Raw genomic sequence first — 25,707 nt, forward strand, 5'->3', positions numbered from 1 at the left:
CACCAAACCAAGGGCTGCACCCGTCTGGGCAGCCCGGGACACTCCGGGCTTTTGGCTCACAACCCTCAGCACAGCCCAGCCACACCGGGTCAGCTGTGCTGGGAGATTGGAGGAGGGAAGGAGCCGGGAGGGAGCCTCTGACCTTTACAAAACACTCATTTTCCCTTAAAAATTATTTGAGAGCATGAGTTCAAAGATCTTGTTCTCACTGCTTAAAAAAAATTACTCTCCCAAAGCAATTAATGGATGTACATAAGCACCAAAGCCTGGTTCTAGTGGCACCAGCAAGCACACCCCTTCCAGTTACTGCTTGTTTAGAGAGAAAGAAAATATATATTTTAATGTAAGGAACAAAATATTCTTTAATAAATCCCCACAGAAAATAGCTATAGATTTAAAGATCAATGAGATATCCAGTTACGATCTGGTACCTGAATTCACAAGAACTTTTTTCCCAAGGGAAGAGTTGGGATTAAACCCAGATAAATGAAGAGGAATTAACAAGCAACCAGCAAAAACACACAAAAGGTGTTTTCCTTTTGCCATTTGATTGGAGCTTCAGGCCGTGCCCTGTAGAACCGCAGCACAGCAGCAAGAGCCACTAGAGGGCATCGGGAACATGGGCAGGGATCCCAGCGCTCGGGATGCAAGGATCCAGCCATCCCAGCGCGGCATGGATGGAGCTGCCAGCACTCCCTGACATACCCCATACCCACACAGGGATCCCAGTGCCCTGTGCCACGCTCCATACCCACACAGAGGGATGCAGGGATCCAGCCATCCCAGCGCGGCATGGATGGAGCTGCCAGCACTCCCTGACACACTCCATACCCACAGAGGGATCCCAGTGCCCTGTGCCACACTCCATACCCACAGAGGGATCCCAGTGCCCTGTGCCACACCCCATACCCACACAGGGATGCAGGGATCCCAGTGCCCTGTGCCCCACTCCATACACCCACACAGGGATCCCAGTGCTCTGTGCCCCACTCCATACACCCACACAGGGATGCAGGGACCCCAGTGCCCTGTGCCCCACTCCATACACCCACACAGGGATCCCAGTGCTCTGTGCCCCACTCCATACACCCACACAGGGATGCAGGGACCCCAGTGCCCTGTGCCCCACTCCATACACCCACACAGGGATCCCAGTGCTCTGTGCCCCACTCCATACACCCACACAGGGATGCAGGGACCCCAGTGCCCTGTGCCCCACTCCATCCACACAGAGGGATCCCAGTGCCCTGTGCCACGCTCCATACCCACACAGGGATGCAGGGATCCCAGTACCCTGTGCCACACTCCATACCCACACAGGGATGCAGGGATCCCAGTGCCCTGTGCCACACTCCATCCACACAGAGGGATCCCAGTGCCCTGTGCCCCACCCCATACCCACACAGGGATCCCAGTGCCCTGTGCCCCACCCCATACCCACAGAGGGATGCAGGGATCCCAGCATCCCATGCCACGCTCCAGATGCAGCAGTACTGGACACCACAAGGCAGAGCTGGAGGCAGGACACTGTGTCTGAGCCTCAGCCACACACAGGGAAATGTGGATCATTTGGGTTTAACCTCCTCCTGCAAAAGCACATTATTATTGGAAAACTAGAACTTGCTATTGATAGAAAAGTCTCTTTCAAAGTGGCAGCTCCCAGATTTCCAAACAAACCTGCCATGCAGTGCAGGCAAGGAAGGGACCCTGGCTCCTGGGCAGGCCAGCATCTGCTCCAAGGCCAGCTTTGGATTCTGGAGAAGTCCTTTAAACTGGCTTTGGAAGCCCAAATGAAGAATAAGCCAAGGGCAAGGCGGATCAGATGCTTGGTGAAGACACCCAACATAACACACAACTGGTTCAGGTAAGAGTCTACAGAATCATTATGCTCTCTAGTCATAAAGTCCCAACACTGCAAAATCCACCCTGAAACCCCAACGCTTGTTCCACCTTCACAGCTAATATTGCTCTCTCCTTTCTTCCTAAGAAAACTGTGTCCTGCCAAATCATTCCTGTATGGCCTTACAGCAATGTGTGCTGAAGTTCTGTACTGGGACTGTCGGGACAGCGGCTGCAAGAAGCCAGAGGGGAGAGAAGAACCAGTCCAGACAACCTGAAACACCACAAGGAGCCCTGCAGGCACTGGCTGCTGGGAAGTGGCCTTTAGTCCCCAGAGCCAGCGCTGAGCACAGACCACAGCAGACACTGAGCCACTAGTGCAGGAACTTCAGGTTGCATTTCATCTCCATATGACACAGACATGGGAACACGAACATGAGAGCACTCAGACTTTCCAGATGAGATCAGAAGCACCCAGATATCGCTGACAGTCCCAGTGGCCCCCAGCCAAGAGCCCAAGGGCTGTACATATTTTGCATGTACCTCACCAGATTCCTATCAAAAGAAAACATCCATAATACTGGATCACACTTGTGCCATCCACAACAGACACACACGAGCTGAATTCATCCACAGCTGTGTCTTCAGAAGGAGCAATGTGCATTTAAAGGCAATAATTCACAGCTTGCTCTTTAATTGAATCTCACACAAAGGAGGTGCAGCCCCCAAGCAGCCCCACAAAGGCATTCCTTGCATCAGAGAGCGACAACCTTGGGCAGCCCTTTCTTATGATCTAAACCTGGTTGCCAGAATTCAGAAGATGGAAACCAGCCACCAACTCCATTTGGTACCCACCTGCAAATGCACAAGGGACACTTCCATGCTTTGCAGCTCCAAAAATCTGTCAAAGTGCCACCCAGAAAGACCAAATGTCTAAGATTCAAGTGACCACAATACAGAAAGAGTGAAGGACGGGATACTGGCTCTTCTGTACTCGTGTACAAAGCAAAATCACAGCACTGCTGAGTAAGAATGAAAACACTACACGAAAGGCAACTACACAGTGTAAAGTGTCCTGGAAGTTTCTCCCAGTCAGTAACTCTGACACATTCACAAAGAGCCAATCCCTTGGTTCTTGTAAGAAAAAGAAAAGGTAGCAGAGCATGAGTGCCATATAGAAATAAAAACAGCCTGCTCCCAGGGAACAGGGACTGGACAAGAGAATTCAGCATCAAGCTGTACCAGTGGAGGCTCAGGCTGCACACTGGGGAAAATTCCCTCACAGAAAGGGTTGTCCAGCCTTGGCACAGGCTGCCTGGCACTGTCCAGGGTAGTGGAGTCCCCATCCCAGGAGAGATTTAGAAGTTGTGCAGATGTGGCACATTGGGTTAGCGGTGGCCTTGGCACTGCTGGAAGAATGATTTGACTTCATGATCTTAGAGGGCTTTTCCAACACAAACCATTCAGAGATTCCACGTGGGCAGCAGAACCTCCCTGTGGCTCCAGGAGGCAGAAGGCACTTGCCCCAGTGTAAAAGCTTAGGCTGTGTGTAGGTATTGCATCAGTACAGGGGTCTTGGGCAACCCACTGACAGAAGGCTTACTCAAACAATGAAGCAAGCACAGACACTTTTAAATTGCTCTGCAACTTCCCAGTGCCTTTGAAGACACATGTGTATCTTTCCCTATCGTTTGCTGCCTTGCAGGGTAAATAAATTCACCGGGAGGCAACTGGCAAGGATTAGCATTGCCCTGTGGAACAGCCTTCCCCTGCAGAGCCCGCGTTCAGCAGCGTCGCTTAAAAGCCCTCGCTCACCAAGTCCCTGGCTGTGGCTCTCTGCTCACAGCACCGCTGGGAGCACCTGCACAGCGAGGTGTGCAGCTCCACATGGGCAAGAGGCAGCACACAATGAACACGGGGGCTTTGCAGGCCCGTGAGCTGCTCAGGGGAATGCTCAGGCTCAGTTTCACCTCACACGAACGAGGTGTGCACAGGTATCTGCTCAAGACGCTCAGATACACATGAATTACTGTGGCTTCTCACACATTTCACATACAAACAAAGGTGTTATTTTATTATGCTACACATGTTTCCTTGCTGTACAGGTACTCTTACATGGCACACAGACAGCTCCTACCAGAGGAGCATTCTGTAACTACCAGGAAAAAGGCTCCATTACACAGCTGCAAAGTTCCTCGGACACTTTCCCTGTTAGGCACAAGTCATAGCTATAGACAACTTTGAATACCACTCTGCCAAGGCCACTCTAGATGCCCACAAAGTGAGGAAAATCCCCATCAGGGTCTGGTGACCTTATCTGTGCTGAGGCCTTGGGCTTAGGAGGCAAAGGGAGCACCCCTGCACAGCCTGCTGCCAGACTGCCACACTTTCCCCTAGAATGGTTCTCTTTCCAAGGACAGCACACTCTCACATCTCAATAAAACTGCCAATGAAGATACAAACTCTGTCCAAACAGAACACCTGGATTTATCCAGCAGCCGTAAGTCCCAAAGCACAAACATTTTCAACTGAGAGATTATTGGTAATTGCCTGTAAAAGTTGTTTCTGAATAGTTTAGGTAAAAAAAGATTAAATTAGCCACACAAACCCAAAAGCACCCAGTAACAGTGGCTTCCTTTTGACTTACTCAAAGCCTGCCTCTGGGAGCCCCGGCCTGCTTTGGTGCAGCCAGCAACAGCGTGTCTGTTCCAGCTGTTACCCGCGCCCTGTGTGATGAGGGAGCTCGGGCATTCCGGGGCTGCCCATCTCGCACTGCTCCTGCGGCTGTCCTGGCAGGGGAGCAGAGCGCGGGCACCAGCACTCGGCTCCCTCCCACGGGCACAGCAGGGGCACAGCCAGTGCCACCGGACAGGCTCCTGTCCCCAAAGCCACCAGCCCGCAGGGAGAGCCCAGCGCCAGCCCCGGAACCCGTAGCACCCCTGCTCTCCAAATAAACATCGCTCTGCCCCGGAGCTGCGCCGCAATCTCTGCGAGAAACTCACTGAGATCACTGACTGCTAATCATTTTCAAATGCTTTTCAGTAACTAGTTAAATATTACACAGCTCGCCTGTTCAGAGTTTCTGCAGAACACTCCAGCCAACCAAAACAAACATTTCCAAAAACAAATCTTTGGCTTGGTTATCACCAACAAAAGTCCTATTTTTTTCCCTTTAAAAAAAAAAAGAGACTGTGGTTTTTTTTCCTGGTTCTCCCAGTTTTTCTTTACACAAATTTTAAAAACTCATTTCTTTATTCCAGGTTGCAGAGAAGCCTGGGTCTGATGATGTGCACAGCTTTTAGAGACCATCCCTCACTGGGGCACACCCTGCTGCACGGTAACAACGTCGTCTAGTTCCTACAAATGCATTAATTAAGCAGCATCTCCCTACAGTCTCGGTGTTTTCACACATGCAGGGGCCTAGAGAGGTGCAAATGCTTTTTCTTCGCAGTCCCTGACGCTATCAGGCCAGATCATTCAGAGCCAAACTCTGGCTGAGGTGAAGGCGCTCCCTGGGCCACAGCACTCCCCAGGTGCCCCCTCAGCTGTGTTGGTATTTCACTCCAGTGAGGACCCTCATTTGCACATCAATAATCCCAGAGAGATCTCGCAGATTTACCCTGGGTAAACCTGAACCTCCAGAGTTATTTTCACAGGGTCATCACCACGAGAATATTCTACTTCTTCCCTTTAGCCCAAGCACCCTACCCTGAGTACAGTTTGGGGTATTTTAATAACAATTAGCCAAAACTTTTTTTTTTTTAATCCATTTCATTGCATTATCAGAATAATACAATGGTAGCATGACTCAGCAAACACAGCCACTAGTTAACATAGAACCATCAAAGCTGGAAATATTATAAACATATACATATTTTTATTTGTGTATATACATAAATCTATAAACCTGAGCAGGGCAGGGGCAGGAGAGGTGCAGAGGAACACAGTACATGGCAGGGGTACTGAGGAGGGACAGGAGAGCCTGGCTTCACACCTCCAGCTCACTGCTGAGGGATTAAACTGGCATTAGAGCAGCATTCTTCAGGAGTGATGGGCTGCTACAAAGTCGGAAAGGTTAAGGGACATGGCAAAGTCAGGTGTTCATTCTGCACCCCACTTACAGCTTAACTGCTCCTAGCCTCAGCCAGCCAAAGAAAATTAACCAACATTTATAGAGCAATCGGACTGAGAACAGCAGTTCCTGACACTCCATAGGCACATGTCATGAAACAGCATTTCCTCTCAGCAGAGCACCTCATTAACCATTACTCTGGAGTCCAGAAAACTGAACGCAATTAGCAATCCCAAGAAGAAGGAAACACCCTGCTGCATAAGAAAGTCAAATCTTCAGAGATTATACTAGACCACCCCAGAATTTTAGCAGTACTGTTCTACAGTTTGGTCTTGCCTGCTTGGACAGGCCAGAGCCACATTATTCTGTGCTTAAATCCAACACACAAACAAAGCAGGTCCTGCTCCAGCCCCGGTGCTCCTCAGCCTCCCCTCTCCCACCTGTGCAGATGGGACTCCCAGCAGCAGGGGTGTACAGAGCCTCATGAAACCCAGCAACAACAGCGAGGGGCACCCACCATTAAGGGCAATGTAACCCAAAGCTGACTTGAAGACAGTAAGGTGAAGACCAGCTCAGGCTTTTCTCCATCTTGAACCTTCCAGTGGTATTTCTGTTCCTCCCACATCAGCAACATTACCCTCAGTGCTGCAGTTCTCAGCTGTACCCTGTTGTCTGTCTCCACCACGATCCTCTCCCTCAAAGCATCCTGCAAGCTGTCCCCCTTTCTCACCTGAGGCTTCATGAGGCACCACAGCCTCCACCACAGGTCTCTGTTCCGCTCACATCTTACCTGTGGCAGCCTCACCTGGGACACTGATCCATCTAACATTCAGGCCTAAAACAGCTCGAGAACTTTGCAAGTCACTTTGTCCTGGCATTCCTCAGCTGCTGTTACAGCTGTGTCTCCTTTGAGCTCTCAGGCAAACCAACCCTTGTGTTCCCCCGGTACAGGAGCTCCCCATCACTGTCCCAGCTGATGTCCATCCCTGCCTGCTGTGCACCCCTCAGTCCAACCATCAGGCACCTGGTCACCTCTCCAAACACCAAATGTGTCACAATTATACACAATTCTGACTCTTCTTTCCAGAGCTGTTTCAAGAATTCCCTTTCCACCTATTGAGCTGTATGCTGTCAAACTCATACATCTCACATGGCCTTGCCAAGCCTGACTGTAGTCGCAGATCTTCTGAAAACCATTCCATGGATTCATACAGGCTTTTGGTTTAATTGCTGCAGAAGCCAACAGCAGCCAGTCTCATCCCTGTTTAACAGCTAAATTCCCACGGCTGACCCCACACACACTCAGCTGCAGATGTGAAGCACAATGAAAGCAAGAGCTCTCCTTCAGGACCAGTCTGGCTTTGGAGCTCTGCACAGACTGCCCGAGCACCACACCTACCAGCAGCTGGGAACAAGGCCACACTCACCATTCCAGGGAGCTTATGGCACATGTCCAGTGGCTATTTCCAAGGTCCAACATCTCTGCACAGAGCACCCAGTCATGACTGGAAATGTGACACACTGAGGACAGAGAGTCAAAGACCACCTTCACCATCTGCTCCTGAACACAGTAAGCACCCAAACATGCTTTGGGCCACCAGCCCTCCTCACCCATAGGCTGTGATGGAGGAAGGGATCACTCTGAATAGGACACAAGGCAGCTCTTGCTCACACACAGACCATTCCACTCTTTTTCAAACAACATCAAGTCATTTTCCTCAGAGGAAAACTCAAGCTAAAGGAGTAAATGTACTTCCCACAAATAACCTGCTATACAAACTGTTCCTACAAAGGATCAAAAAGCACTGAAGCGCTGTCAAAGGCATGAGGAAATAAATTTTGGATACTCTGGATAGTAACTGTCACCAACCTGTCAGCCAGATAATGCTGAAGGAAAGGACCAACAGTGAGTACAAAAAGGTTTCCATGTCCCTACCACTCACGGCTCAGTGGAAAATGGAAAGCCAGGTTGGTCAACAAGGCCAGATCTGACTTCACAGAAACCTTCAGCATTTTCACTCATCTTCTGGCCACAAGACAGACTCTTCTGGGTTTCATGCTCTAAAGCTTTCCACTCACAAAGCAGCATCAAAACTCTATCCAGGTTCTTACCAGCGTAGCTCTAATTGTGAGCGCTCTGAAGTTAGCAGGAACACAGCTGCAGAGAGAAAGCAGTCGCTGCCATGTCTGCCTGTGAGCATTCAGTTAGGCCAGGAACCATCTGAACTTCAGCTGGACTAGACACTAAGAAAACCACAATAAAATGGACTGAGGCATCCAAAATTATTCACAGAAAATAGGCCAGACCAGGCATGAAAACATCTGGGCTTGGCTTGAGTCATGAACCACATGAGCAAGACACCCCACTGCTGCCTGCGGGCCCAAGTGAGGAATGTGAGCAGCACAAAGGTAGGCAGAGCAGTCTCCCACACCCAGATTCCCTTTCTGCATCTTCCTCCACCAAACATGCAACAGGCCCTTTATTCTGACATGTCTTGCACATCCCAGTCCAGTGGGATCTCCAAGGATGGTATTTCTGGGACATCAGGTAATGCACACACGACCACAGCTGGTCAGCCAGCCAGCTCCAGGCACGTATTCCCACTTCTGAGACAAAAACAAGGCCAAAAAGGGTTAAACCATTCCAACCCTGGCACGCATGTCCAGCTGGCCAACACTGTACATGCTCCAAGGATCCCTTACCCTGCTACACCAACACACACCAGCTCCCCCTGCCCCTCCCACCCTCATCCCAGTAACTTACACAAACTGATGAGGACAAGATTATCCCGGCTGTAAGCAGCAAACAGCCAAGACCTCATATACCAGAAGGACTGCAGCAGCTCAGCTCCTGTGTCCCTCAATGAGTCAGTGTCAGCACTATTCCCTTTCAGCTTTACAGCACTGAGGCAAGTGAAGGGAGCATTCTCACCAGAACTGCTCTCTGAGGCCAGAAAGCCCCAAAGGACTCTATGCCATGGTGGGAAAGACAGGGATGGGCCACTGACCAGAAACTATTACTGCCTAGACTCCGTAATGAAAGAGGGGAAAAAGCAAAGATTAAGGAGGAAGTCAGCAGAACTTCAGTGATTAATTAAAAATAATCTGCTCATACATTTTGGAAATAAGCCTGACAGGACAAACAGGTATGAAAAGAGACACATTCATGCACTTAATATAACACAGAAAATGGACAGACTATTATACATATAACCTATGGACTAATCCAGGAAATCCCTTTTCTGGCCACCACATGTACTCCTAACATGCATTTCAGCACTCTTACTTCAGAGTGGATTGACCTGGGTCCCCTCACTGGAAGGTGCTACCACATATGGCTCCAAGCTGCCCAGCAGAGGCTGAGAACATGACACCCACATTTCAGGACAGAGCACATTTACCATACACCAGGAACAGAGCTTGCAGCTTAGACTCCTCCAGGAGAAATCCAGCATCCACATGCCCAAACCACTCTGCAACTCACAATAAATGGAGCTCCTGGCAGGGACAAGCTTCAAAGAACCACTGGTGCTCCAAGACAGAGGCCCAATGTGGTAAGAGGCACAGAGCCACCCAACCCCAGAAGCGTGTTTGACCAACAGCCCCTCAGCTCTGCATCCCCAAAACCCAGAGGCAGCTGCTGAGGGCAAGCAGGATGCCAAGAGGGGTGAGAATTAACTTTTCACAGGAAAAGGGAGGGTGCACACCCGAAGCAAGCCTGCTGTCCCTGCTCAAGGCAGAGCTCAGTGCCACGGTGGTACCCACAGCTGGCACTGGGCACTGCCAGCCCAGGACTGCTTTCCAGGGACAGCCCTGCCTCCTCAGCACCGCTCACTCCATTAATGAGGGTTTTATCTCTCCCTTTTCCTGTCAGCTCAGATCCAGACAGGCTGACTCTGTTAACATTAGAATGCTTATTTTTCCCCTATCCACTATCTCCAAGCCAAAACAACATCTGGAACTTCAGCCTGCCATACAAAGAGAGACAGATTATAACTGGAAAAAGCTACACATCAGCTTCCCAAGCTTTATACGTTTCTGCTTTTATCTGAACTTCCCACATGTACCTTCCAAACAGCTCCACAGGGAGAAGAACTGATTCCTTCATAGAGACTCCCAAACACAATGTAAGGCCCCTTCCATTTCAGATTATCAGAAAAATAACAGGAGCAAAACTGATAGGAAAGTTTAGAGTAAGAATTTACCATCTGCTCCTTGCACAAAACAGAGGTGACATACCAGTGACCTAGAAAAGGAAATTAAACAAAGAATATTACTTTTGTGTGTTACTTGATAAAGTAATGGAAGAAAAACCTGGCGCCATTTCAGACTACGTAAAGGTCCTTCTTTAACAGACAGCTGTCTCCAGTGTCATTTAAGTGTGCTTTTTGCTTAGATCATGGTCAATGAATCATGAAAATCAATACAGATGGAAAACATAAAACCACGCTGCAGACAGGCTCAGCAGTGGAGCGTGTACCAACTAGCACCAGCCTCGGCTGGAGAGGGACGTGCCAAATAAACACAGACTAGTTTTTCCAACAACATTTATTTAACTCTTAGTAGTTAATTAACAGAAGTTATGACTACTGGTTATTTTCTAACCAGCCATCCCACTGCAGTTGCACACGCCAGGCTCACCACCCGAGCTCTGCCCTGCGGCTGCCGGCGCTCCCGGCCTCACCCACAGCTGCCCCCGGCCCAGCTCGGTGATCAGGGACAGCCTCGCCCACAGCTGCCCCCGGCCCAGCTCGGTGATCAGGGACAGCCTCGCCCACAGCTGCCCCCGGCCCAGCTCGGTGATCAGGGACAGCCTCAGCCACAGCTGCCCCCGGCCCAGCTCGGTGATCAGGGACAGCAGGGCCAGGCCATGGAGGCCGAGTGGCTCTCCAGAGCAGCCCAGCTCCGCTGTCCCGCTCTCCTCCGCTGGCAGCAGCTCCGTGTCCCCAGCCGCCCGCTGGGGGGGCCAGCCTGCTGGGCCAGCCCTGCCCCACGGCCACGCTGCTGTGCTGCCTGCTAAGCAACCAACGCTCTCGGAGCAGGAATTCTCATTTCCCAGCCCCCCTGGACCAGTCACCCCACTGCTGGTCCGGGCTGCAGGAAGCTGCCATGCTGCTGCCAATCGCAGTATTATTTTCAGCTGACAATCATGTAAAACCAATTTGAATGGCCAAAGCAGAGTGAAGTGTATGTTTTCAGGAACAAACAAAACAAGTGTCACGGGTTTCTGTGCCTAGCATCAGAGTTTTAACATAACACAGAGTAGAACCCAATTAAAATAGTTCTCGTTGAACGGAATCGGCCGTGTTGCAAGTGGAAGGACAGAGCCAACCTCACATTGTACCAATGCTTTGACAGTCTCATAGCAATGACCATCAGTTCAAACACGCAGCTCATGCCAACTCCAGTGAAGCAACAGCAGCATAAGCTCAAAATGGTAATTTGCTGCTGAATACAGACACTCTGTGCAACACTCAGAAATTAGTCATGTTTTAGCAGATTTTTGCTTTGCACCCAGCTGTTGCTTGTTCACAAGGCACCTACTCACATATTAGCCATTTTCCCTCTGAAAAGCAGGATTAACTCACAGCAATAGTACTCAGCAGCAATGACACTTGGCCCGCCCAGCCCCTGTCCCCGTGGGTCCCCAGCCTGCCCTGCAGTAGCCAGGCACTCCAAAGGAAGCTGAGTAGTGCCAGCAAACAAGCAGATCTGAGCTGAATAAACTAATTCTCTACCAATTTTTTAATACATTATTTTTCTGACAGTAGGCTGAAAAAAAATTACTAAATCATCTCCAAAACCCTCAGAACTGACTGAATAATATAAACTCACTTGACAGTATGAGCTGGTAAAAACAGAAGTCACCCCTACTGATGTGCACAGCCCTTTGGGAACATTCACCACCAACACAGACGAGACTGAGTTCCTTTGTACCAGAGCTTTCCCACTGAGGGCTGATGGCAAGGACTTCCCACGTGTCCCTGTCACCATTTTCAGGACACATCATCTGTCCCCATGGCTTCCCAGAGCAAAGATAATCACAAACTGGGCTAGCAGAGTTTGAAGCTAAACCAGTGAGTCGCTATTGTGTGAACTTGGTTATTGGTCGGGTTTGTTTCTCATGAGGAGATATTTATGCAGTCAAACAAAATCTGCTCTGCCTAGCACTTCCCTGAACCCCAAGAGCACTGCAGCAGCATTCTCCCAATACCCATTGCATGACCATGCAGGAAACTGAACTGCAGCTACCTACACAAGTTACACCAGTGAACTACTTAACCAAGAAAAGCACTTCGATCTCATCTCTTTCTGTTCCCATTCTTAACACCATGATCATTTCCACTCACTCCAAGCTCCTCAAAGTGATCATTTGGGGAAGACAAGGGTTGCTGGGCACCAGTCAACACTGACCTACTGATACAAACACACTGCTGCAAGAAGCCCTTCTAACAACTGAGCTTTAGCCAAGAACTCTGCTAAGAGATGACTCCTCTGCTCAGAGGAGCAGCTGCTCAGAGACACCTATTTTTGGACCTGCTACTGTACATTACCTCCTCCAGCAGCAATAAACCCCACATGTCCGTGCAGCACTCAGTGCTCTGCTCCTGAGCTCTGGAGCCCTGCCACTGTCCCACCTCCATGCACCCAGGGGCAGGCAGGCTGCTCTCAGCACCACGGGTAAGCCTGGAGCACAAGGCCGGTCTTGTCCGCAAACTGCTGGGAACACGAACTCCAAGCAGAAGCTCTGCTCCATGGTCTGTATTTGACCAAACAACACAGCCTCAGCTCACCTGCCACCAGGTGAGGAGGAGAGGGCGAGAGATGTTTGAACAGCTCTGCTGTCACCCCTGCAAAGGCCTGAGATGTCACTGCACCATGAGAGAGCTACCAGCAGCACCAGCTTGGAGCAGGCAGAACAAGCCACAGAAAAACCCCAAAAACACCGAGTTCCCACAGCAGGGCTACAAAGAAATCAAACAGCTTCAAAATAATTCTGTGGTAAACCTCCCAGGGGCAGAGTTGCCAAACTAGCAATTCTAGGGAGGGCTGGACAAGCCAGAGCTCTCTGCAGGTCTGCACGGCTCCCTGGAGAAAGCAACCCCCTGGCCACCCGAAAATCCAGCCAGGCTGCACAAGCTGCTCCCAGCAAGGAGCACCACACTGACTTCAGCACTGCTCGGAGCATTTCACTCCACTTGAGCAGGGATGTACTTGGGATGGAACTCTCTTTGGTCTGCTACCAGGAAAAAAACAGCTACAGAAATGAAAAATAAACCCAACTGAGTAATTGTGTGAGCATAATGATTCAAAATTCAAAGTTTAAAACAAACAAAACAACAAAATTCCCCACAACCCACACACTCGGAATTTTACCTGGTTACCTGAAATTTTCAAAACAGCATTTTACATTGGTATGGGTGGAATATTCATTTCAGGTTTTGCTGCTTCCAAGTTGATCAAGGTGATTTCAGTCAGGAAGTTGAGAACAATTTAAATAACCAATTTTAGATGTGATTTTGTACTTATTTTTTTTCTTTTGTAAGAAGGGTTTAATTGTTGTTGAAGACAATTGAACATCTTGTTAAGACTAACTAACTAGTCTTTAAAGACCGTTTCCCTCTCCATCCCTCTACTCCAACACCCAGAAACTCAGGTCCCCATTTTTTATGGAAAAGGATACATTTGCTTTGATTCTTCACTCTTATAAATACAATACTTTAATGTTTATTTTTAATTGGAGAACAGGTTTACAGTGGCCTGACTGTGCTAATAATGTAAGAAAAATGATCAAGGCCTTTTGCAAGTCAGGCCCATTACGAGCCCAAGGACACAGGAGCTGCAGCCCCCGAGCTGACCCAGGCAGAGCCAGCACGGTGAGCGTGCCGGGGTGACCGGGGCAGGGGAGACAGGAGCAGCCTGAGTCTCAGCTCCTGGATCCGCTGTGCTGCTTTTGGGAGCCCTGGGCACGGCCCCCCCAGCCCACGCACTGCCATGACAGGGTGGAAGGTCTGAAACACCCTCTAAAGATCCCTGACCTGTTAGATGGGAGGGAGTGTTTAACCACCTTTAAACACTCCTCATGATGCAGCTGGGCTGAGCATTTAACAGGCTTTATTTAGCATTTACTATGGGGCTTTATGAAAAACAAGTAAACAAAAATACAAATTAAAGTCAACCCAAAACAGTTCAGCCATTTAAAGTAATTTTAACTTTTATACTCCAGACGCACAACCCCAAAGGTGCTGCCTGTTTCTGCACAGCCTTCAGGGGAGAGTCAGCTCAGCAATGAAAATCTCATGGATTCCTCAAATCTTTCCAAAAATATTTGTTCTAAGACTAATTTAGTCTAAGTTTTAGCTTGCTAGTTCGTAATTCAGAATTAAATCAGATGCTATTTTTTGCATGTTTTACATGGAAAATATTTACTTTGTTCCTTTACTGTATTTAAACATCTTAAATTACTTTAACAGAGAAGACATGCTCTTCATGGGTTTTTTGTTTGTTTGTTTTGTACGAAAGTAGCCTTTCAAGATCAGAGAATCAACAGAATCTCCTGGTAAGATCAGATACTCAAATATTTCCTTGGTGTCTAAGAAACTGACCAGCTATTACTGACCAGCAGAAAACCCACCTCCATGCTCACCTCTAACTCATATTGGCCATACAAGCCTCTTTCCTTTGGCCTTGGTTTGCTTCTTGACACAGTAGCTACTCAAGACCCATAATTATGTCCCAAAAAGAAGGTAACACATTAAGCACTTTTTTCCTCCAGCTGTGGTCCCAAGAACAATTTGAGTAAAACCTGCAAGCTGCACCAAGCTGTCAGCTAACACACTCACATGTGCCTTTCAAACAATTATGACATTCAACTGTTTTTGGCTTGTCCAACATTCATTTTTTAATTAATATGCCTTTATGAAGTCAAGTTCAGAAGAATCCCTCTTTCATATACAACCAAACACACCTGTGGGACTGAAACAAGATCAACCATGTCAAAAAGCCCAAAGATTTTTGGAAGACTATTTCAGAACTTGGAGAAAAAGCCCCACATTTGGTATCCTTTCCCACTGCTGGCACACCGACCCCTCAGAGACTTCACTTACAGCCTCTGGGTCACTGCTGTTTGTGGCTTTGTCTGGGTTCACATGCCTTCGTGTCCACACTGGCCAGCAGCTCAGAACAAAGCTTTTCTAGGCCCACTCCGGCTGGGCTGGGTGAGCCATGCCCCTCTGGGGAGGGTCCCAGCAGCGCAGGGACAAAGGGCTGTGCTCTCCAGCCCTTGTCCCTGCACTGGGACAAGCCACACCCGGGAGCAGAGCCCTCCCGCTGCCTACAGGGGCAGCTGTGAAACCACAGTCCCACCCTGTGAGACATCACAGGCGCCCCTGTCTCAGGCCAGGCCATCCCAAGGCAGACACACAATCCTTTGCCATCACATTTCTCCTCACCTGCCAGCAAGGAGCTTGCCACCGCAGCGAGAGCGAGCTGTGGTCACCCGAGCAAGGCAGCCCACCCCAGACCTCACTGATGTGTTTCCAGGCGCTGTTTCATCCATTCTCAGCACAAGAGGCATGTGCAGAGGTGAACAGCACCAGCTGTCAGCAGTAACTTACGCTGTCAGACACTTGGCCACACGCCGGGCCCCCTGCCATTCCCTCCTCTGATGGAGCCCCACAGAGTGTCCCTGAGTGCCCCTCTTCCACACTGCACCCCCAGTTACTTGTACCTGTAATGGGGGCCAAACACCATCTTGGTTCTCCAGAACTCTCCTTTAGGAGACCCTACAGCAGAGACCACCTTCACTCCCAGCACAGGGGCTCTTCACCCCATAAACCTTGCAGCCCCAGGGCCACTTTCAGCTCACAGGCATGTGAATTCCTACCAGGAGGCAGCCAAAAGCTCTGCACGAGGCTCCTTCCCTCCCCAGGAAAACAAGGATTTGCCAATTTGTTTTGCTCAGTCACCCAGCAGCACACACACCCCTGAAGATGCTCCTCTTCCCAGATTTCCATCACAGACAGGAAAACTGTGAATCTCTGTCTTCAAGGAGAGAACCTGTTGATGTTTTCACTCGGGTCTCTAAAGTGCCACCAAGTACCAGGAGACAAACACGGCAGACTTTCCAAAGCTGCCAGGAACAGTTCTCACTATTCCTCACAGGAGCAGTGCGGGCTGTCACTGGGGCCACACAGGAGTGATGCTGCAGAGCAAGAGCAATGGTGACAGAACCCCGTGCATAGGAACAGCGGCCTCTGAATTGCACCCACTTCACATCAGGCTCAAAATACAAGCGACTCTCAAAGCGCCTTTCTTCTGCCTCCATCTGCCACTGCGTTGCTGTGCTGTGGCTCTATGGACTCAGCCTTGTGGAACAGCTTCCAGTTAATTCACCTTTTCCATTTGCTTTAGTCCACTCCCCAGAGCTCCATATCCAGTAGATATTTATTTTAAAGCTAAGCCAAAACCATTCAAACGCTAACACTTCAGGGCCTTCAATACTCCTGGTTGCACACAGTAGGGCCTCTTTTAGAATAAAGAGCGTCCACTTTGGGAACTAAACCAACATAATTATAATTGGGCTGCATGTCAAAGTTTTACAAATCCCCAGACTGGAAATAAAGTAGGTTTTACTCCTCACAGATCCTTTGTTACAGAAGGCATAAAACTGCACTGCAGCCTCAGGAACACCAATTCCTCACCAGAGATTCCAGCAACTGTGTAAGAAAACTGAGCTTCAAAATCCAGTTTGCTGTTCTGGCTCCTCACTGCATGGCATTCTGGCTTTCCTAATGGAGAAACAAGACAAAGTTCCCTCAAAATCCTGGACACTGTTCCACATGAAAGTCCAATACATATTTTCTTTGAATATCTAAACAATGTCCAGGATCAAATCCCAACCAAAAAGATGAAGTCAAGGACTTTTCCAGTCATTAAAACATGCCATTTTTGCATCAGGCATGGAAATACCATATTTCTTTCAGACTTCTGATGGTGTTTAGGTTTTTATTTCCATAATTTAGGAACAGCCATATTGATTTACTCATTCTTCAAAATATTACTTGTGTCATAAGGAAGCTGTATGGAGGGAAGGGAATAAACAGGTTCAGATTTTAGAACAGGTTTTGCAGAACAACCATGCCCAGGTTTGCTTTAGGGGTATGACACGAGTCTTACAAATGTGTAAAATATCTACACCAAGACAGAAAAAACACCCTATTGTTTCGGCAAGCTGGGACATGTTACTCAGATTATTCTCCACTGGAGGTTGATGCAAACATGCCAGGTCCACAAACACACACAAAAGTGTCTACGTGGCATTTCTGGCACATTTGTAAAGGCCCAACTGACAACCAACTAATGTGGGAGAGCAAAAGCCATGCCAAGGAGTCGCTGAAGAATTTAAGAAGTGCACAGGCTCAAGGGCAGGCCCCATGAGAGCAGAGATGGAGGAGAGGCCAAGGAAGCCAGCAGCCCCCTCCCAGCCTCGCCGTCACAGCACTCGGCCTGGGGAGCTGAGGTGGGGCAGCACAGCCCACCTTGCTGAGCAGCCTCTTAGGTGGAGCTTTCTCTTCTATCCCAGTGGCTTGAAATAACTTGAATGTTTCTTTCTGGACAGAGACAGGTTCAAATTATGCAAAGAAGCTGGAGGACAGCCAAGACTCAAAGGCTTTAACCTTGATCCCAACCACAAAGATGCACCTCTGCTCTCACAGACGGGCGTTTGCCAGCTGGTCTGGGCACAAAGCGCTGCCCAGCTGAGCTAAAGGGAGAGGAACAAGACATCAAAGAGAGATCCTGTGCTCCTCTGGCAGGGAGGACAGCTCCCGAGCCCAGAGATAAGCAGAGATGGTCCCACACCACATACACACCTTGCCACCCCTAACGAAGGAAAACGGGTGGAGTAAAAAGGTGCTTGCATGGCAATTTTCATCATCATTTCATTTAGACTCAGGATCTAGACAGGTTTTGCAACTCAGTCCAAAAATAAAGGTCAAGTGGAATAAAAGTTACTTAGATCAACACTCAATATGTAAGAATGCACGTCCAGAAAAGAATTTCCTATGTTTTTCAAGTATTTGTTTTTCTATTATAATCACAATTTCAAAGAGAACACATCCCTCCGTTTTGTTGTGTTTTTTAATTCACAAGGATCAGTATTTTTTCATGTGCTAGGGGTACATCTCAAATGCTCTTTTTTATCATTTAACTTGAGCCAGTATTTAGAAGTCAAATTAAAAATAGTCTTTTTTTAAATGCACAACTTATTGTAATTCCACTCCTAAGGAGATAGGAATTTGTTAGTTTAACACTCAGACTGGTGCACTACAAGTTGTACATGTTTTTGCTCTGACAACAGAAAATGAGGAGTAGAACACAGTGTAATCCTACAAGACTGACTGCCACAAACTCCACTGCCAAATCATCCTCCTGATCCTGAAATCAGCTGGAATTATCCTTTTTTTCTTCTTTTTTTTTCCCCACTGGTTCCACTTACATTTATCATCCTGTGCACATACTTTTATATCTCTATTGCCAGTTAATCTTTAAGTTCTATTCAGCACCTTCTGGAGAACGGAAAGTTTTTATTCTCTATGTTGTTTATCACTCCAGCCTGGGATTTGCCCAGCCCATGCATCAAAGTTGATGTTTTAGGAGGCTGCTACCCACAACTGCAGCTGCAGCAAGCAGTTTACTCTCCAGCAGCAGTGAGGGCTGCAATTAAATGGATTAAAAAAAAATAAAATTACTCCTTATGAAGTCAAGACGAGTTTTAATGTGCAGTACAAACCTGCAGCATGGACACAGCTTTAACCAATAACCAACCTGCAGCGTATCACCTATCTCTTCTCTAACATAAGAGTATCATAACATAATATGATACAATTGATATTCTCTTAAATCAAACCATTACCTTTTCATTTTGTTTTCACTTTTAAAATTCAGCCTTAAAATTGCTTTAATTGTTGCAGTCCTCCCACACAAATACAAGAGACAAGTTTATTGCAATGGAGAGCCCTAAATAGCACAGTCTGGTTTAGGCTGACTAATACAAACACACATTTTGTTTAATTTTACATTTGTTCCTAGGGAGATCTTGCTCTCATCTCCTCTCCCTCGTGTTGCACAGCACCTGACAGCACAGGACACCACCGCCCCGGCGGCTGAGCAGCGTGGGCAGCTCTGGCTCCACGTGTGGCAAATCGGGGGACAGGCTGGCCAAGGCTGTCACCGTCCTGCGGAGAAGGGAGGGCAGGCCGGCATGTGGGACCGCCAAAAACGAGAGTCCGAGCACATCCTGGTGTCACAGCCAGGGCCAAGGGTCCGAGCACATCCTGGTGTCACAGCCAGGGCCAAGAGCACGCCAGCAGCAAGGAGACCCGCAGGGACTCTCCCTGGGGAGCAGAGCACAGCAGGTCCAAGGCACACCAAACACGCCCATGGTGCACCCAAGCAAGGCAGCAGCCTTCACAAACACTCCGAGGCAGCTCACAGCCCTCTGCATCTGCTCAGCCACTCGCCTCAGAAATGCCTCCTTAGCACCAGCACAAGAAAAATACCTGGGAATTAACCTGGGTTAGAAATAACCTGGCACAGGCAGACTTAAGTTTTAACCAAATGAATGCCTTATCCAGTGTATCAGATGGCCAGAGACGCCAGAACAGGAAAAAGAACAGCACATGGAGAAGTAGGACTACTCACTCCCCTGCCATTAGTAGCCGGCAAAAAGGTTTGCGCAACCACAGCCCCAGGTGCCTCAAACCACGGAGCCAGGAACCCCAAGGCATTCGCGGGGAGGGCTGGAGGGGCCTGCTGGGGCACACCGACTCCTGAAATCAGGGCTCAGCAGCTTCCAGGACTTCAAAGGGAAGCCTCTTGTAGGCTGGGAGCCATCCGCGCAGCCAAAGGCGGCTGGGCTGGCGGGGCTGCCAGCCCGCTCCCGCTGTCACAGGAGCCTCGCCAGCCTAACAGCAGACCCGCGATTACAAGAGGGCTTTGCTGGCCTCTCCTCTGCAGCTCATTAGCACAGGTAAGGTCTGCAGTCAGAACAACAAAGTCCCGACCTCCAGTGAGCACAGCTCACTACGACTGCTCTGCAAGACAAGGAACAGCTCCTCCTACCAGCTTCCATTCAACAGCATGACCAGCTTAGCATGCTGAGAAGGAACGTTCCAGGCACTCGGGACAGAAGGTTAAGTGCTGCAGCAACACATCTTCTGTAAAAAGGCCCAGATAACAGCTTTTGGTGCTCCCCCTCACAATCTCCTATCTCCATCTTGGTCATTTCAGACAACAGAAATTACTCCAAAGGCAGCCTTGGACAATCACCAAAATGGATGTCTTGGTTTTAATAAGCTTTTCTTAACAAAGCCAAAGCCTTCCTTTCCCTAAAGCAGACTGGAGTTACTCTACAACAGGCTCCAGACACTTTCAGACCCATCTTTCCAGCAGCATCATAGGCCACTGAACTGCCTCTGCACACCAAAGGGAGGAACCACTCACAACACACAGCCCGAACCAGCAATAAGCTGACTCCACAAGAGGCCAGGAGCAGATGCTCAGGAAAGAGCATAAGGACACAGCATAAAAGGGTCATTCCTCCATGCTCCTCTCATTCCAACCCCACACCTCCCAGTCAAAGGTAAATTCCCAAGAAAATTGCATTTTCTGGCCCCCCACAGGCCTACCAACAGATTCAGCTGTTCCTCAAAAGAAGAATAAGGCTCCTGAATATCCCACTGCAATCAGTCTATAGCTTAGACTATAAACTATTGGTTTTAACTTTAAAGCTGCTGACAATTGATTACACCCAGTATTCCCCATTTCTTGCATAATAAGGAATTACCTAACACCATCCCTTCCCGTTTACTCACATCAATTGTGACTTTAAGATCTCTATAGTATTTTCTTTCAAGCATTTCTCCCCTCAGCAAGTCAGTTTATTTACACACCACCTCACCCAGCCTTGCAAAACCAGGCTGAGCCAACGTCCTGTAAAGCTAAAAAAGGGCCCAAGCTTGAAGAAACTGCGGAGCTGAAGGATATTGATTATCCCAATTGCTTAGGGACTTACAATGCCTTTGTAATCAAACAGAAGCCCATCCCTTGGGATAAGGGACCTTGATCCGGGGGGCTTGAGAGGTGTTTCAGAGCTGGTGGCACGGCAGTTTGCGGCACAAGGAAGGCAAGGCACGTTCCCAGCAGCGCTGGCAGAGCCCTGTGTCCAAGAAGCCCAGCATGGGCCGGCACAGCCAGCACTGGGGCAGCCAGCAGGGCGAGGCACTGCCGGGAGGGCAGGAGCACAGCACAAGAGGGATCTGCACCGCCTGCCACACTGACCCAGCTCCTGACGCCCAGTATTCAGGAGCAGATGGATCATGGCTCTGGCCCTCCAGGGGAACAGCAGCGTGTGAACTGCCAGCAGAGAACACGGGCACTGGAACTGCAGCGCTGCTTTCTCCTGCACAAAGGAAGAGCTGCGTACTGACTGCACTGGGAGCACGGGCACACTCCTCAGGCTCCTTCCAGGAAACAGCACCATGCACTTCATGGCAAAGGTGTGCTCCAACGCTGCTTCATAACTGCAGCTCGCTCCCTGTGGATCTTCTCACCAGAGCAGAAATCTGGGAGTGTGATCTGAACAACCTCAATCCACAGATGCAACTCACTCTGAAACAGGAACCTGCGAGCACTGTACACACGCAATTCCAGAAGACCACGTGTTAAGGAGGGGATAACCATTACCTGAGACTGGGTCAGGTGCACACTCATGGTCCAATGTAACACAGAAAACTATTGCACTACAACCACTTAATCTTATTGGACTGTACTTCTACACTTTTGAAAGCATTACTCCAAAAACACGTTCTGGCTGCAAACATAGTGGGGAAAAAAAAGGAATTCCTTGAAAGCATTTCCATGGAATTCCTTACATTTTGTAGTCAACAACATTTGATAAATTCATGATCCCAGAACAGTTTTCAAACACATGTGAATTCAGCTTTCCAACATTGCTAGAAAACACCATCATTCCTGATTTTTTTACAGCTATGTACAGGATATAAATGCCTTACACTCACATGTGGCCACAGAACTTGTCCACAGCAGTGCTCAGAAGGTGAGGATCTTGATAGCACCTGGTATCTCTGTACCTAAGGTGCTCTTAAACTCTCAGTCTTGACTACCCTCAGGTCCTAAAGTAACTAATCCATCCCCTGAGCCAGGTGCACACCCTGGCTGAGGCCAGCCCGTCACCCAGCTCTGTGATATCCCTGAATCCTCACACACAGAGCAGCAATCACCCATATTCAACACCACCACTGCAATCTGCTATAGCTCCTGACAGATGCACAGGTGAGCAGGACAAGTTTTCAACCCGTTTATACACACTAGATCAGGTATCAAGATGCCCATTTGAGAGTTCCAATACCAAGAATTCAAATGAATTCAAGTAGCTTTTTTTTGGCAGGGACAAGAAGGGCTGAACGGGTGCCTAATTATTTCACAACGGCTGTCCCTAGATCCTATTTTAGCATCGGGCTTTCATTAAATTTAAGCATGACTTCAGAGTACCAGCTGGCTGGAAAAAACAAAAACCACAAACACAACCCACTCACAACACCCCACGGGTGTTCTTTCCCCCGCCCATGTTCCCTTCCTACCCTCTCCGAGGGCTTGGAGGACTCCAGTTCCATTTGGAAAGCCAGCCTCAAAAGCAGATAAGTTCTGCAGGAAATGGCTATATTTAGCCCTCCCCTTTCACCTCAGCTCCTCCACACACTTGCATTCTCCTGCAAAAGGATCTTTCTACTCAGTGATAGAGGTGATCTTCAGCAGGTCACCTCAGCAGAAAGAATGCAACCAACTTCATACGTGTTAAGAGAAGAGCGTGAACAACCACCAGAATATCAAACATTCAGCCACTAAGGCATACAATAAAATTCTCACGTCTCAAAGCGTGTTGAATTGCAAGCTCCAGGAACACGATGTGCCCAAAATCACTTTCTGAGTGGTGCCCATGGAGGGCAAGGCTGAACCTCTGCACACACTATCTGGGTTTTCACCAATTTTGTCAGTAACTAACACAGCCATCCTACTCTCTACAGAATATAAACATGAGGCAATGAACTTCACAGCTCTGCAACTAAAATATTTTTCTAATAAATAATTTTCTAAATTTGTTTCCTAATAAAAAATAAGAAAACAGTTAACAATGGTTCCTGGGCAGTGAATATCAGCAACACCTCTGGAAACATCATCAGCACCAGGTCAGTAGGACTTCCCTTTCCCAGCTTGAAACTTTGAAACACATTATAAGACTTAAAAGTGAAAACATATGAAGGGGCTTTTCATCCCCTCGAGTTGTTTTGTTTAAATAACAGCTTCACCTGATATAATTCTGTCCTAACCATGGTTTAGGCCTGTAAGAGCTGATTATTTACAAACTGAGGAGGCTGAAGTGCGAACTAAAAGTTTGTCCCATTACGAAGACAGAACAAAACACACCTCTCACCCAGTGTGAGGAGACAAAGAGGCAAAGGGTTACAGTCAGGAACCACTCCCAAGTCCTGTGCCACTGGGCCAGGAGCACACATGGCCCCCTGAAACAGAGGAATGCAAGCCTTATCCCAGCAAACAAATCCCGAGGGAAGGCAAACCTCTGAAACCACTGCACACACTTAACACCTCCTGGGGAGAGCACAGGGCATACAGGAACTTTTTGTTCCCTTAAAACAGATCTCTAACACTTCCTCCTCAAAAAAAAAAAGGTTTCGGCCATCAAAGGGCCCAGCCGTGCACTTGAGAGCTCTCCACAGCCAGGACTCCAGCTTTCCCATTTCAATTGCAAGGCACCCCAGCACTCTTCAAACAGCTCCAGCCCTTCAAGGACAGGGCTCCGAGAGTATTTGCAAAGTGCCTGCTGCATTCCAGGTCACCACCCTCCCTCTGAAGATGAGTATGAGGATCACAGCAAAGATCGTATTACAGGAAACAAAAGAAAAGTGAAAGTTTAAAAATAGACTTGTCATTGCCCACAGCTAACTGCTATAGCCACAGAAGTCTTCTTCAAGGAGAAGCTGGGCTTCAATGCAGACCATAAAAACACACGAGATTTGGAAAAAGAATCTGTTCTCTTCTGAGAACTCAATGCATCGTTGTAAAACGTGGTTTTGTACAAACGTGCCAGTTCTGCAGCTCAGTCCAGAACCTGGAAGTTCCCACCAGTAACACCATCCTGCAGCACTGGTGCCTCCAGCACACCTACATGAACCCCAGCTCTTGGAGAACCGGATGAAGCTGAGCTGCTCTCTCAATTACTGGAAAACAAAGCGGCTTAGTTTCAATTTATGTAAAAATACTGCGAGAAACTAAAGTTGTTTTAGCACTTTTAATAGAATTGCCTGGGCAGCTTCCCCTCCTAGATTCACGGCCAGATTTCACAGAGCAGCATGCGGGTCCGGAGCCGCCAGGTCAGCACGCACACCTGAGCGGGCTGAGAGCGGCTGTGTGCCCAGGGCCGTGCTGCCGGGCAGCCCGAGTCCCGGCAGGAGCCAGCCCCTCCTGCCCCCGGGCCCGGGCTCAGGAGCCGCTCCGGCGGCTCTGGCCGCGGCAGCAGCCCCTTTAGCAGATGACCGGCACCAGGGACTTTGGCCTGCACCTCGGCTATGCCCATCAACCCTTGGGATTCCAGCGCACTGCCGTGGGCAGCGGCAGCACACCCACGGGGAGCTCGCCGCGCTCCGCGCCGCCCACCCGGGGAGCTCCCGCAGCCGCACGGCAGCCACGGGCAGGGAAATTCACTCTGCCCGGCCAAAACACCGCACGTTAATGAGAGCAGGGAGAAGGGAAGCCGCAGCCCTGCCCGCCGCGCGGCACCGCGGCGATGCTGCGCCCTCCGAGCGCGGCCGCGGCGCCGCGGGGCCTTTGTGCGCCCCCCGCCCGGACCGGGACCCCGCGGCGCCGCCCCCGCCAACCCTCCCGCCGGCGGGACCGACCTGCTCCGGCGGCACGGACTCACCCGCTGGGCCGGCGCGACGGGGCGGGACGGAGCCGTAGGGAGCTGGCGGCGCGGGCCGTGCTGCGGCGCTGCCCCGCTCGGGCCGGCGGGGCCGGGGGCGGCCGCGGGCGGCGGCGGCTCCGCTGACAAAGGAGCGCGGGCGGGGCAGCGCCCGCACCGGCAATGGCCGAGCGTCACTTCCGCCCGCCGCCCCGCCCAGCGCCCCCTGCCGGCGCCGCGGGGACACGGCGGGTGCGGGCTCGGGCTCGGCTCGGCTCGGCTCGGGTTGGGTTCGGGTTCGGGTTCGGGTTCGGGTTCGGGTTCGGGTTCGGGCTCGGGCTCGGGCTCGGGCTCGGGCTCGATGGAACGGAAAGCCCGTCCCGAGCAGCGGACCGAGGCACAGAAGTATCCAGGCACGGTGGGCGGCCCTCAGGGCCTGGTCCTGGCTGGTTCGGGCCGGCAGAGCCCATGGGGTCACCGGTGCCACTCCAGAGCTCGGGGCACAGCAGTGTCCGGGCTGTGTCCGGCTGGCTCTGGGATGGCCCCGGGAGGAGACTCCAGCCCTGCCCGGGCTCTGCTCGGGGCAGGGGCTCTGCCTGCTGTGCCGGGAGCTCCGGGGTTCAGCCCTGCCCGCGGCTCTGGGGCCGGAGCTGGGCACGGAGCAGAGCCTGGGCCTGCTCCAACCTCCCTGCACATGGGGACAGACAGGGACAGACGGACACACGGGGACAGATGGACACACAGGGACAGACAGACACACAGGGACACACAGGGGCAGCCAGGGCCAGGCAGAGCT

General features: G+C 49.9%; 1 protein-coding gene across 3 annotated transcripts in view; it reads right to left on the bottom strand.

Moving 5' to 3' along the window:
• The window catches only part of ACVR1 (activin A receptor type 1), a 46,344-nt gene extending 21,253 nt beyond the window's left edge, over positions 1-25,091 (bottom strand). The window contains exon 1 of one of the 3 annotated variants that reach the window (XM_071435548.1): positions 24,933-25,091. Coding sequence is in view for 1 of the 3 variants with exons in the window: in XM_071435546.1 (XP_071291647.1) it covers positions 10,117-10,148 (32 nt within the window). In the remaining 2 variants the exon portion in view is untranslated. Of the gene's footprint in view, positions 1-10,116; positions 10,164-24,909 lie in introns of those variants that run through there. The other 2 variants (XM_071435547.1, XM_071435546.1) reach the window with 2 other exon arrangements.
• Positions 25,092-25,707: the final 616 nt, after the last annotated feature.

The sequence above is a fragment of the Agelaius tricolor genome, unplaced genomic scaffold (assembly GCF_023055355.1).
Source record: "Agelaius tricolor isolate 1412-34295 unplaced genomic scaffold, bAgeTri1.0.p SCAF_10, whole genome shotgun sequence".
In the NCBI taxonomy this organism is placed as follows: Eukaryota; Metazoa; Chordata; class Aves; order Passeriformes; family Icteridae; genus Agelaius; species Agelaius tricolor.